The sequence below is a fragment of the Piliocolobus tephrosceles genome, chromosome 1 (genome assembly GCF_002776525.5).
Source record: "Piliocolobus tephrosceles isolate RC106 chromosome 1, ASM277652v3, whole genome shotgun sequence".
Lineage (NCBI taxonomy): Eukaryota > Metazoa > Chordata > Mammalia > Primates > Cercopithecidae > Piliocolobus > Piliocolobus tephrosceles.
Window position 1 is genome coordinate 197420499 of NC_045434.1, and position 12295 is coordinate 197432793.

The window sequence follows — 12295 nt, forward strand, 5'->3', positions numbered from 1 at the left end:
ACATTAGGAAGGCTATGGTTGCTATAACACCACAGGCATGGTATGAGTGGTTGAAATCTTTCATGGTGGGATAAATAACAGCTGCATCTATGATAATCCACCAGCCTGTAAAAAACTAGCACTTTGGGAGGCCAAGACGGGCGGATCACGAGGTCAGGAGATCGAGACCATCCTGGCTAACACGGTGAAACCCCGTCTCTACTAAAAAAAATACAAAAAAAACTAGCTGGGCGAGGTGGCGGGCGCCTGTAGTCCCAGCTGCTCGTGAGGCTGAGGCAGGAGAATGGTGGAAACTCGGGAGGCGGAGTTTGCAGTGAGCTGAGATCCGGCCACTGCACTCCAGCCCGGGCGACAGAGCGAGACTCTGTCTCAAAAAACAAAAAAAAAATTTTATTCTGTAAATTACTTCTACACAATGTATTTTAATGAGTTTCCTCCTTGGTTTTGCTTTTTTTTTTTTTAAAAAAAATTCATGCTAATCTTCTCTATATCATTCCAATTTTAGTGTATCTGTTGCCAAACCGAGCACTTTTCTTTTCCTTAATGAGACTGAGAAGAAAGTTAACTGGATTATGGAGAAATGCAATCATATCTATTGACTGGTTTTGACCTGATTGCTTCTTAAACACTTCCTTGTACCTTAATGTACTCATTAAAAGGAGATAGAATCCATATAATGAACAAATGTTTTATTATGCTAGTTTTACCATGCAGAATAACCCAACCACTCTGTTAATCAAATTTTAAACCATAAACTCTTAAAGTGGAACTAACAGCTTTCCATAAACAACAAAATAATCAGCATGGTCAAAGTGGTCAAAGATAAAATAATTAGTACATATTTTAAAACACCCTGCAGAATTCAAAACCCATAAACACAAACGCACCAAAAAATGAGGTCCAAATTATCAATGACACTTACTAGTACACCAGCAGCAATGGAAGCAATAGTATTGCGCTTTTCCCCCCAGTCAATGCATTCTGAGCATCTCAAGCCCTCTAGAAATCCAGACATTTTTTTCAGGTCACTTAAAAACAAACAAACAAATAATTAAATAAAGTACTTCCATTTACTTGCTTCAAACCTGAAAAATAATTAATAGCTCAGGAATAATTAAAGTGAAATTACAAATGCTTTATTTTGGTTCCACACACTTCTTCAGAATATTTGATTTAGTTTTTGATGAATTTCCACGTTATAACTTTCGAAAGTAACATCTGGATTCATTTAGTATCTTTTTTAATGTAAAAAATGGTTTGAGGACCGGGCGTGGTGGCTCACGCCTGTAATCCCAGCAATTTGGGAGGCCGAGGTAGGTGGGTCACCTGAGGTCAGGAGTTTGACACCAGCCTGGCCAACATGGCAAAACCCCATCTCTACTAAAAATACAAAAAATAGCCGGGTGTGGTGGTGCATGTTTGTAATCCCAGCTACTTGGGAGGCTGAGGCAGGAGAATCGCTTGAACCTGGGAGGCGAAGGTTGCAGTGAGCCGAGATCATGCCACTGCACTCCAGCCTGGGCGACAGAGCAAGACTCTGTCTCAAAAATAATAATAAATAAATAGAAATAAATGGTTTGGATATATTTAAGCAACATTAACAAAGGTGGGTCTCCAAATATTGAAAAAATTTTAACTACTGGTTGACCTCCTCCTGAAAATCTGTCACATCCCATTATTTCTAAGTAGGTATTGAATTAGTTACTAATCCACAAGAGCTCTTTTGTATCATTTTGATTCCAAACTTATTAGATGACTTTGATGTTTACAGTCTAGGAGTACTAACATTAGTAGAGAGACAAGTGATAAACTTTGGCTCTATGTAGAAGTACAGATTCAAATGAAAAATAATTCTCTAATTTGCATATTTTATCACAGAACGTGCGTTTCTTCACACCTAAATTAAGAAATTAAACATTGCACTGCCGTTCTTACCTCTACCCACATCCTCCTTTCACTTCATTCACTTCACTGTTTTTCTTTCTGCAAGCCTGCCTTTTGGTGTCATTTCTATGTAAAGAACATTCACTTGATTTTAATATCCCTATCTCTGATCCTAAAGGGTGTTTCCAGCCAAAAGAAAGTACAAAATTGTGATTAATATTAATTCAGATTACAAAAATCCAGCTGCTATTTAAATATAGCCAACCCAAACTGTCTTTACAAATTACATAAAACACTCCTGTAAGCCGAGCTGTACAGACCTGACTTGAGACACAGCCATGTTATCTCTATTTCAGAGTATGAAAAAACCTGAAATACGTATAACTTGAGAACACCCAAATTCCTACGGCGAACTTGAGTCCCTTAAGTTACTGTGCAGCCAGCAATTATAATTGCCCAAAAACATGACACCCTAAAGAAGAGCAACGTCTCCCATTTTTTAACTTCTTTTAAAAATTAAATATTAAAATACATGATTACAGCCAGTGCTAAGATGCCTTTGGGACAAGTTCAATTTAGGAAATTCACTCATTTGATTCCTCCCCGGGAAGAACTGCAATCCAGTAAGTGTTATTTTCGGTTCATCCCAATGGCCCCGCCCCGAATCCATTTTTCTTGCACGACGACTGGCACGCTCAAACCAGACCCCGCCCTCCAAACTCTGGGAATTTTAGGTCTCGAGGGACGCGGCTGGAAGATGGGGGAGCCACCTTCAGCCCGGCCACCCCTCGCTGAGGGAGCCGGACGGGCCACACTCCTTTCTCGGGGCTTCGGCCTGTCCAGCTGTAAAGTGGGGGACCGGGGGATTTCCAAGGATCCTGGGATGTCCTGGGGGAGGGCGCGGTCCCGTCTCCGTCTTGGCGGGTCTGGACGCGGTCGCCTTCTCCAGGCGCCGCAGGACCCAGGAGAGGAGAGGTCCGCGGAGGCTCAGTCCCGGTCTGCGGCTTCCCGGAGGGTGGCGGCAACGAGCCCGTACTGTGGGCACCAGCCCATCAGACGGTCCCGGCTCCAAGGCCTCTCCAGCCTTGAAGCCGCTCCTCTCCTGCCCCCATTCCCCGCCCGACACTTACGTCCAGCCCCGTCGTGCAGTGGTTCCGGACCCCGGTGTAGTGCCGCGCCTACCGGCCTCACTCCCGGGTTTCAGCTAAGAAAACAAAACGGCTACGGTCTCCAGACACCCGGATGCAGCAGTACCACCCCCGCGGCTCAGCCGCGCATGCGGACACGGGGCGGAGGGCTGGGCGCCGGCTCCGGAGGGAGCCACGCCCACCATGCCAACGCGTCTGCGCAGGCCCGGGCGCTTGCCGCGGGGGCTCTCCGCAGCTCTAAGATCACAGCTGGACGTCGGAAGTGCTAGCTTGGAGTACGCCCTTCGAGGGTAGGCGTGGGAAGTTGCTCTGTGTGCTGAGCTTTCTAAAGGAAGGCGTCCGTTGGCCTTTGTACCCGTCTTGATTGAGGTGACGAGTGTTTTCTAGTACTGGGGTCGGCCCCCCAGCCTTCTCAGGTGTGGGTGGCAGGAAGAGTGCCGGGTCCCATGTGGTGCAAAAGGTGGGTTCCGGTTTGCAGCCACACAGCGCTACTCAGGACTTTTTAGTCTTGTTTATTTTCTCCGTGCCTGTTCCCGCCCCCTCGCAGTTCCACCTCTGGGAGAGGGGCGGGTTCAGCTCCAGGAGGCGGGGACTTCCCGGCTAGGTGTGGCTGGGGTGTCCCGTGGACCCCAGTCCCGGCGCGGTGACCCACTTACGGGACTTGGCCTTTCTTTGCTGTTTGTTTAAGGCAGGGTTTCTCAGCCTGGGCACTTACTGACGTTTTGGGCCGGCTCATTCTGTCTGGGTTGGGGAGGGTAATGTCCCGTGCTGCTTAGAATGTGTAACTGCATCCCCCGCCTCCACCCGGTGGATGCAAGTAGCAGCCCCAGTGAACCAAAAATGTCCCCAGACTTTGCCAAATACCCTCCCCCTCGGGGAAGATCTCCTCGCTTGAGAACCACTGTTGGAAGAGAGCCTGGGTTTTCGGGAGGTGACCGTTTACAAAGGGGAGGACGGTAAGAAGCCAGAAGCAACGATGTGTTAGCTTTGTGAACGACTTGTGGCCGGGCTCGCCCCTCTTCTGGAAGCCGTCAGTTTGGGTCTCGCGTCTGGAATCGCCGTCGAGGAGTCAGATCCAGCCCCGGAGAGGGAGCGGGGTCGAGGTCTCGTTGCAGAAGGCGCCACCGGAGGAAGCACAGGGGCAACGTGCAGTCTCCCTAGCGGAGGCACTCGCGATCCAGCAGCCGCCGGTCCGGGAGGTGCTCGGTACCCCTCCGTGGTGCCTGTCCGGTAGCTGGTCACTCTCGGGGGAAGGTCGTGCTACAAAAGGGCATATGCGATCACACAGAGACGGCGTTGCTGCGGCTTTGACCCTATGGTGCACCCGACAGAACACAGAGGGTGAAGGGAGAGATCCAGGAAGAGGTCGCGGAGCAGAACTTCCTTTCACTGAAGTTAAAAAGGTGGGTCACTTGTCGTTAAGAGCTACGCGCAGGTTCATCTGATTTACATGTACGGCGGCAGTATATGAGTGGGATGGAAACCAAGGTGACTGTTGTTTCCTTTGATAGATGAAACTTATATCCCTTTGGGTTTTTTTTGTTTGTTTGTTTTCGGTGGGGGGGCATTAACAGATTAGTAGATAAAACTACATAGTATAATCTATAGCCTATTTTTAAATGGATGCGTTCTTACCACTCAGGAGGTTTATCGTCGTTGTTTAATGTCTCAGGATGGAGGAATCTAGTGCAGGCAGTTCTTAATGAAACCTTTTAAATTCCTGTTAATGACTTAACATTAGTTTACCAACTCTGAGCAGCTTTAAACAAACCTTGATTTCAGCTTTTAATAAGCTAATGACTGCGGGAGAAAAGATATTAACTCTCCTTTCTCTTTGTGTTTTTTGCCCCTACCCTTTTTTATCTTTACTGGCCTTAACATGATTGTCAAATATTTATAAACATGAGTGAACATCTTTATATTTTATTAATAAGATAAATGCTTAATTTGTCATTCTTTACGTTTTTGGGACTTAATGAATGTTTGTCTTTTGTAGATAAAATGGAGCTGCTAGAAATAGCAAAAGCCAGCCCAGCTAAATCTTTAGGAATAGCCAACCCTGACTTGCCAGATGGTCTCAGAACTGTTCCTATCCTTAAAGAAACAAACTGCAACAGCCGTACTATATGCCACAAAGTTCAAGGTAAGTACTTCAGGTGTATCCAAACAAAACCTTCCAAAAGATCTGGTTAAAAGTTTTTATTTGATTTAACTTCTATACTTCTCAGAAAGGCTAACTATAATTTGCTAAAGTCAAAGTAGCAAGCAGATTTGGAAATAGTAAACAGGCTCTCACCCATGAAAATGGGAGGGGAATGAACTTTACTTTTGGTGAGCCTGGAACTGTCCCTGAAAGTCCCACATTCTAGGAAACTCCTGAGTGCAAAAAGTCCTGATTTTCAGCAATGAGTGAGGAAAGTTGGGGATGGGAGGAATACAAAAACTGTATGGTGCCTCCCCCCACCCAAAAAGAGACTGAAGACAAGCCTTAAGTGAATATGGCGATTGTCTGCCTTCTGTTAACCTCTGAATTGGCAGCCATGACTTGTGGTCCACAATAATGGATCATCCATTGTTACATCCTCTCAGAGCAATTTTAAGTTCTAAGTATGTACAGTGTAAGTCCTAATCTTGAGTGTTAACAGTCTACTTAACTGTGTGCTTTGTATGTAGAAAGACAGTAAACTTTGTGAATTGTGACCATGTTTTCTTAGAGTTCAGATAATGAAACTCATGACAAGTATAATACCAACGCCAGTATGACCTAGACAATACCAAAAAAAAAAGGCTAAACGGCTATGTTATTTTAATGACAGATGGAAGGACATATACAGCTGGATTAGGGAGGTAAGTAACCCAAACAGAGCATACTGCACAATATGCAGAAAATAATTTGCGGTTGGGCATGGTGGAGAAGGGGATGTGAAAAAACATACAGACATTGAATATAACAAGTCTGGGATGAGACAATCAAGTACTTTTGAATCAATTCAAAGTGTTTTCGTTTCCCAAAATGACACCAATGGTCAATCGGAAATAGCAGCTGCTGGTGGGGCACGGTGGCTCACGCCTGTAATCCCAGCACTTTGGGAGGCCGAGGCAGGCAGATCACCGGAAGCCAGGAGTTCAAGACTAGCCTAGTCAACATGGTGAAACCTGCTCTCTACTCAAAATACAAAAATTAGCTGGGTATGGTGGCCCCTGCCTATAATCCCAGCTACTCAGGAGGCTGAGGCACAAGAATCAGTTGAACCTGGGAGGCGGAAGTTGCAGTGAGCTAAGATTGCGCCAGTGCTACTGCACACCAGCTTGGGTGACAGAACGAGACTCTGTCTCAAAAAAAAAAAGAACAAAAGGCTAGGCATGGTGACCCATACGTATTATCCCAGCACTTTGGGTGGCTGAGTCGGGTGGATCACTTGAGGCCAGGAGTTTAAGACTAGCCTGGCCAACCTGGCAAAACCCTATCTCTACCAAAAATACAAAAATTTGCCAGGCGTGGTGGTGCACACCTGTAATCCCAGCTACCTACTGGGGAGGCTGAGGCACGAGAATCACTTGAACCCAGGAGGCAGAGGTTGCAGTGAGCCGAGATTGCACCACTGCACTCCAGCCAGAGTGAAACTCTGTCTCAGAAAAAAAAAAAAAAGAAAGAGAAAATAGCAGCTGATGAACTAGCAAATTAGCTTGGGTATACCACACAACCTATCCTTCCCTTGATTGCTCTATGAAACTGAGTGAAGTTACATTTCCTGATTCAGAGGTTGTAACTAAAATATCCTGTGGGTGAAAAAAAGGGGAGATTTTGGTAACAGATGTGCTGGCCCTTACAGTGTAGAACTGATCCTGTCAGATCTCACCAATAATCATGCTTTCTACAGGATAGCAAGTAATGTATCGAATCATGGCAATACAAAAGTGTTCCCCCTAGCTCTTAGGTACTTTGATTTGAAAAGTGGAGTTTCAAGTTGCCTTCTTGATTTCTATGAAAATTTTTATGAAACCTCAGAAAACATAAACAATTATTGATAGCATGTCCAAATGCAAACTAGACTTTGCTCACCTATCTGCATATTCAGCAGACAGTGCAAATGTAAATTTTGGCAAGTTCCATTCAGTCTACAAACTTCTCACCACAGGAAAAGAAAAGGTTTTACCTGCTAAACGGCCTGCACAACTGGTATACAAGACTGCTAAAAAGGGCTGTGATTTGCTTTCCTGTGATACTGAGGCTTTCACAATCAAAGTTTTGGGTTGCTTTTCAGTTTCCTCAAAACATGCAGAGACACTTCATGAGGTTTTTGACTTTGTCGAAATGAAAACAGAATCCTGGCCGGGCACAGTGGCTCAAGCCTGTAATCCCAGCACTTTGGGAGGCCGAGACGGGCGGATCACGAGGTCAGGAGATCGAGACCATCCTGGCTAACACGGTGAAACCCTGTCTCTACTAAAAAATACAAAAAACTAGCCGGGCGACATGGCGGGCGCCTGTAGTCCCAGCTACTCGGGAGGCTGAGGCAGGAGAATGGCGTAAACCCAGGAGGCGGAGTTTGCAGTGAGCTGAGATCTGGCCACTGCACTCCAGCCTGGGCGGCAGAGCGAGACTCCGTCTCAAAAAAAAAAAAAAAAAAAAAAAGAAAATAGAATCCTTCAACATGTGCCTACAAGATGGCTATCGTTGTTACTGGCCATAGAAAAGATGTTAAAATGTTGGCCTGCCATTAAGTCTTATTTTCAAAATATGGGAAAAGAAGAGTGTTCTTCTCTAATTTGGAAATACATCAAGGATGAGAATGAAGAAACAAGATTATAGTACAACAGAAATATATATGCCTTTTGTCCAGAACTGCTTGATGATCTTTGAAGAAGTTATAAGGAGCATAGAAAAGGATACACTAACTGCACCTGAGTTATTTGATATTATGTGTAAGTTGTGGCAAAAGCTCATACAGCAAAAAAAATGACTCTTTGGAAAGAAGATTGTTTTAGAACTCAAAAAAATATCATCAGAAAAGGGCAACCAAATTGAACTGGACTTTCTTGATTACTAGAACTTTAACTTTTTTTTTTTTTTTTTTTTGAGATGGAGTCTTGCTCTGTCACCCAGGCTGGAGTGCGGTAGCATGATCTCAGCTCACTGCAAGCTTTGCTTCCCCGTTCATGCCATTCTCTTCACCTAAAATTAACCATCACAAAAGTTAAGGAGAAAGATGACAACTTGTAGGGGAGGCTGCTATGCAAGATAGTGTGTGAAGGAAGGGCTCTCTGAAGAAGTAACATCTGAGCAGAGACTTGAATGAAGTGAAGAAGTGAGCCATGTGGGTATGGAGGATACAACTTCCAGGTAGAGAGGACAAGTGTGATGTGTATCAGGGTCAGCAAAGAAGCCATGTGACAGAGAAGGGTGGGCCAGGGAGATAGGGATAAGTGATCTAACTCCTGGGGAGGTAGCCAGGAGCTACAGCATGAGGATCTTGTAGGATTTTATTCTGCAAGGTATGTACATCGTCATTGTCTTTCACATTCTAAGGTGGTACCACTCAGTGATTGAAATCCTTAAGTGTTGTATTAGTCTGCTTGGGCTACCATAACAGCCAAAAGTAGCTATTTTTTGAATTTCTAATGGTTTAGTCAGACTACAAATTACCTAATAACAGGGGCTACAGTTCATTCCTGGATATATCCCCAGAATCAGGGACAGTTTCTAGAACACACTTGAGTGCTCAATGGACATAGCTATTATAGTTAGTTGAAATAGAATTGGCAATGTGGGAAATAAGAAATCGTATTTTTGGCCCAGCACAGTGGTTCACGTCTGTAATCCCAGCACTTTGGGAGGCTGAGGCAGGAGGATCAGTTGAGGTCAGGAGTTTGAGACCATCCTGGCCAATATGGTGAAACCCCATTTCTACTAAAAATATAAAAAGTAGCTGGGTGTGGTGGTGTGTGCCTGTGATCCCAGCTACACAGGAGGCTGAGGTGGGAGAATCGTTTGAACCTGGTAGGCAGAGATTGGAGTGAGCCAAGATCATACCACTGCACTCCAGGCTGGACAACAGAGCCAGACTCCATCTCAAAAAAAAAAAAAAAAAAACAGAGGGAGAGGATCCAAGATGGCCGAATAGGAACAGCTCCAGTCTACAGTTCCCAGTGTGAGTGATGCAGAAGATGGGTGATTTCTGCATTTCCAGCTGAGGTACCGGGTTCATCTCAATGGGACTTGTTGGACAGTGGGTACAGCCCACAGAGTGTGAGCTGAAGCAGGGCAGGGCATCGCCTCACCTGGGAAGTGCAAGGCGTCGGGGAATTCCCTTTCCTAGCCAATTGAAACCGTGACACATGGTACCTGGAAAATCGGGACACTCCCACCCTAATACTGCCCTTTTCCAACGGTCTTAGCAAATGGCACACCAGGAGATTATATCCCGTGCCTGGCTCTGAGGGTCCCATGCCTATGGAGCCTTGCTCACTGCTGGCACAGCAGTCCGAGATGGAACTGCAAGGCAGCAGCTAGGCTGGGGGAGGGGTGTCCGCCATTCCTGAGGCTTGAGTAGGTAAACAAAGTTGCCGGGAAGCTCCAACTGGGTGGAGCCCACTGCAGCTCAATGAGGCCTACCTGCCTCTGTAGACTCCACCTCTGGGGGCAGGGCATAGCTGAACAAAAGGCAGTAGAAACTTGCAGACTTAAACGTCCCTGTCTGACAGCTTTGAAGAGAGTAGTGGTTCTCCCAGCACGGAGTTTGAGATCCGAGAATGGACAGACTGCTTCCTCAAATGGATCCCTGACCCCCGAGTAGCCTAACTGGGAGACACCTCCCAGTAGCGGCCAACTGACACTTCATACAGCCAGGTGCACCTCTCAAACGAAGCTTCCAGAGGAAGGATCAGGCAGCAACATTTGCTGTTCTGCAGCCTCTGCTGGTGATACCCAGGCAAACAGGGTCTGGAGTGGACCTCCAGCAAACTCCAACAGACCTGAAGTTGAGGGTCCTGACTGTTAGAAGGAAAACTAACAAACAGAAAGGAATAGCATCAATATTAACAAAAAGGACATCCACACCAAAGCCCCATCTGTAGGTCACCATCATCAAAGACCAAAGGTAGATAAAACCACAAAGATGGGGAGAAACCAAAGCAGAAAGGCTGAAAATTCTAAAAATCAGAGTGCCTCTTCTCCTTCAAAGGAACACAGCTCCTCACCAGCAATGGAACAAAACTAGACGGAGAATGACTTTGATGAGAGAAGTAGACTTCAGAAGATCGGTAATAACAAACTTCTCTGAACTGAAGGAGGATGTTCAAACCCATTGCAAAGAAGCTAAAAACCTTGAAAAAAGATGAGACGAATGGCTGACAAGAACAGTGTAGAGAAGACCTTAAATAACCTGATGGGGCTGAAAACCATGCCACGAGAACTACGTGATGCATGCACAAGCTTCAGGAGCCAATTCAATCAAGTGGAAGAAAGGATATCAGTGATTGAAGATCAAATGAATGAAATGAAGTGAGAAGAGAAGTTAAGAGAAAAAAGAGTGAAGAGAAACAAACAAGGCCTCCAAGAAATAGGGGAGTATGTGAAAAGACCAACTCTATGTCTGATTGGTGTACCTGAAAGTGATGGGGAGAATGCAACCAAGTTGGAAAACACTCTTCAGGATATTATCCGGGAGAACTTCCCCAACCTAGTAAGGCAGGCCAACATTCAAATTCAGGAAATACAGAGAATGCCACAAAGATACTCCTTGAGAAGAGAAACTCCAAGACACATAATTGTCAGATTCACCAAGGTTGAAATGAAGGAAAAAATGTTAAGGGCAGCCAGAGAGAAAGGTCAGGTTACCCACAAAGGGAAGCCCATCAGACTAACAGTAGATCTCTCAGTAGAAACTACAAGCCAGAAGAGAGTGGGGGCCAATATTCACATTCTTTTTTTTTTTTTTTTTTTTGAGACGGAGTCTCGCTCTGTCGCCCAGGCTGGAATGCAGTGGCCAGATCTCAGCTCACTGCAAGCTCTGCCTCCCGCGTTTACGCCATTCTCCTGCCTCAGCCTCCCGAGTAGCTGGGACTACAGGCGCCCACCACCTCGCCCGGCTAATTTTTTTTATTTTTTAGTAGAGACGGAGTTTCACTGTGTTAGCCAGGATGGTCTCGATCTCCTAACCTCGTGATCCACCCGTCTCGGCCTCCCAAAGTGCTGGGATTACAGGCTTGAGCCACCACGCCCGGCCCACATTCTTAAAGAAAAGAATTTTCAACCCAGAATTTCATATCCAGCCAAACTAAGCTTCATAAGTGAAGGAGAAATAAAATCCTTTACAGACTAGCAAATGCTGAGAGATTTTGTCACCACCAGGCCTGCCTTACAAGAGCTCCTGAAGGAAGCACTAAACATGGAAAGGAACAACTGATACCAGTCACAGCAAAAGCATGGCAAATTGTAAAGACCATCGATGCTAGGAAGAAACTGCATCAACTAATGAGCAAAATTACCAGCTAACATCATAATGACAGGATCAAATTCACACATAACAATATTAACCTTAAATGTAAATGGGCTAAATGCCCCAGTTAAAAGACACAGACTGGCAAATTGAATAAAGAGTCAAGACCCATCAGTGTGCTATATTCAGGAGACCCATCTCACATGCAGAGATACACATAGGTTTAAAATAAAGGGATGGAGGAAGATCTACCAAGCAAATGGAAAACAAAAAAAGCAGGGGTTGCAATTCTAATATCTGATAAAACAGACTTTAAACCAACAGTACTATACTACAAGGCTACAGTACAGCATTGTACTGGTACCAAAACAGAGATATAGACCAATGGAACAGAACAGAGCCCTCAGAAATAATACCACACATCTACAACCATCTGATCTTTGACAAACCTGACAAAAACAAGAAATGGGGAAAGGATTACCTATTTAATAAATGGGCCGGGCGCGGTGGCTCAAGCCTGTAATCCCAGCACTTTGGGAGGCCGAGACGGGCGGATCACGAGGTCAGGAGATCGAGACCATCCTGGCTAACACAGTGAAACCCCGTCTCTACTAAAAAATACAAAAAAACTAGCCGGGCGAGGTGGCGGGCGCCTGTAGTCCCAGCTACTGGGAGGCTGAGCCAGGAGAATGGCGTTAACCCGGGAGGCGGAGCTTGCAGTGAGCTGAGATCCGGCCACTACACTCCAGCCTGGGCGACAGAGCGAGACTCCGTCTCAAAAAAAAAAATTAAAAAAAAAAAAAAAAAAAAAAAAAAAAAAAA

General features: G+C 45.4%; 1 protein-coding gene and 1 long non-coding RNA gene across 4 annotated transcripts in view; one reads left to right on the forward strand and one right to left on the reverse strand.

Annotated features, from left to right (window-relative positions):
• The window catches only part of TMEM50A (transmembrane protein 50A), a 21413-nt gene extending 18240 nt beyond the window's left edge, over positions 1 to 3173 (reverse strand). Inside the window, exons 1-3 of the mRNA XM_026455949.1 lie at positions 3015 to 3173; positions 923 to 1028; positions 3 to 115 (exon numbers count right to left, since the gene is read on the reverse strand). Of these exons, the coding sequence (XP_026311734.1) occupies positions 3 to 115; positions 923 to 1015 (206 nt within the window). The 5' untranslated portion in view covers positions 1016 to 1028; positions 3015 to 3173. The remainder of the gene's footprint in view (positions 1 to 2; positions 116 to 922; positions 1029 to 3014) is intronic.
• A 1123-nt stretch (positions 3174 to 4296) lies between these two features.
• The window catches only part of LOC111547672, a 12105-nt gene continuing 4106 nt past the window's right edge, over positions 4297 to 12295 (forward strand). The window contains exons 1-3 of one of the 3 annotated variants that reach the window (XR_002733187.3): positions 4297 to 4435; positions 5029 to 5175; positions 5747 to 6202. This is a non-coding gene — a long non-coding RNA (uncharacterized LOC111547672). Of the gene's footprint in view, positions 4436 to 5028; positions 6203 to 12295 lie in introns of those variants that run through there. The other 2 variants (XR_002733188.2, XR_002733189.2) reach the window with 2 other exon arrangements.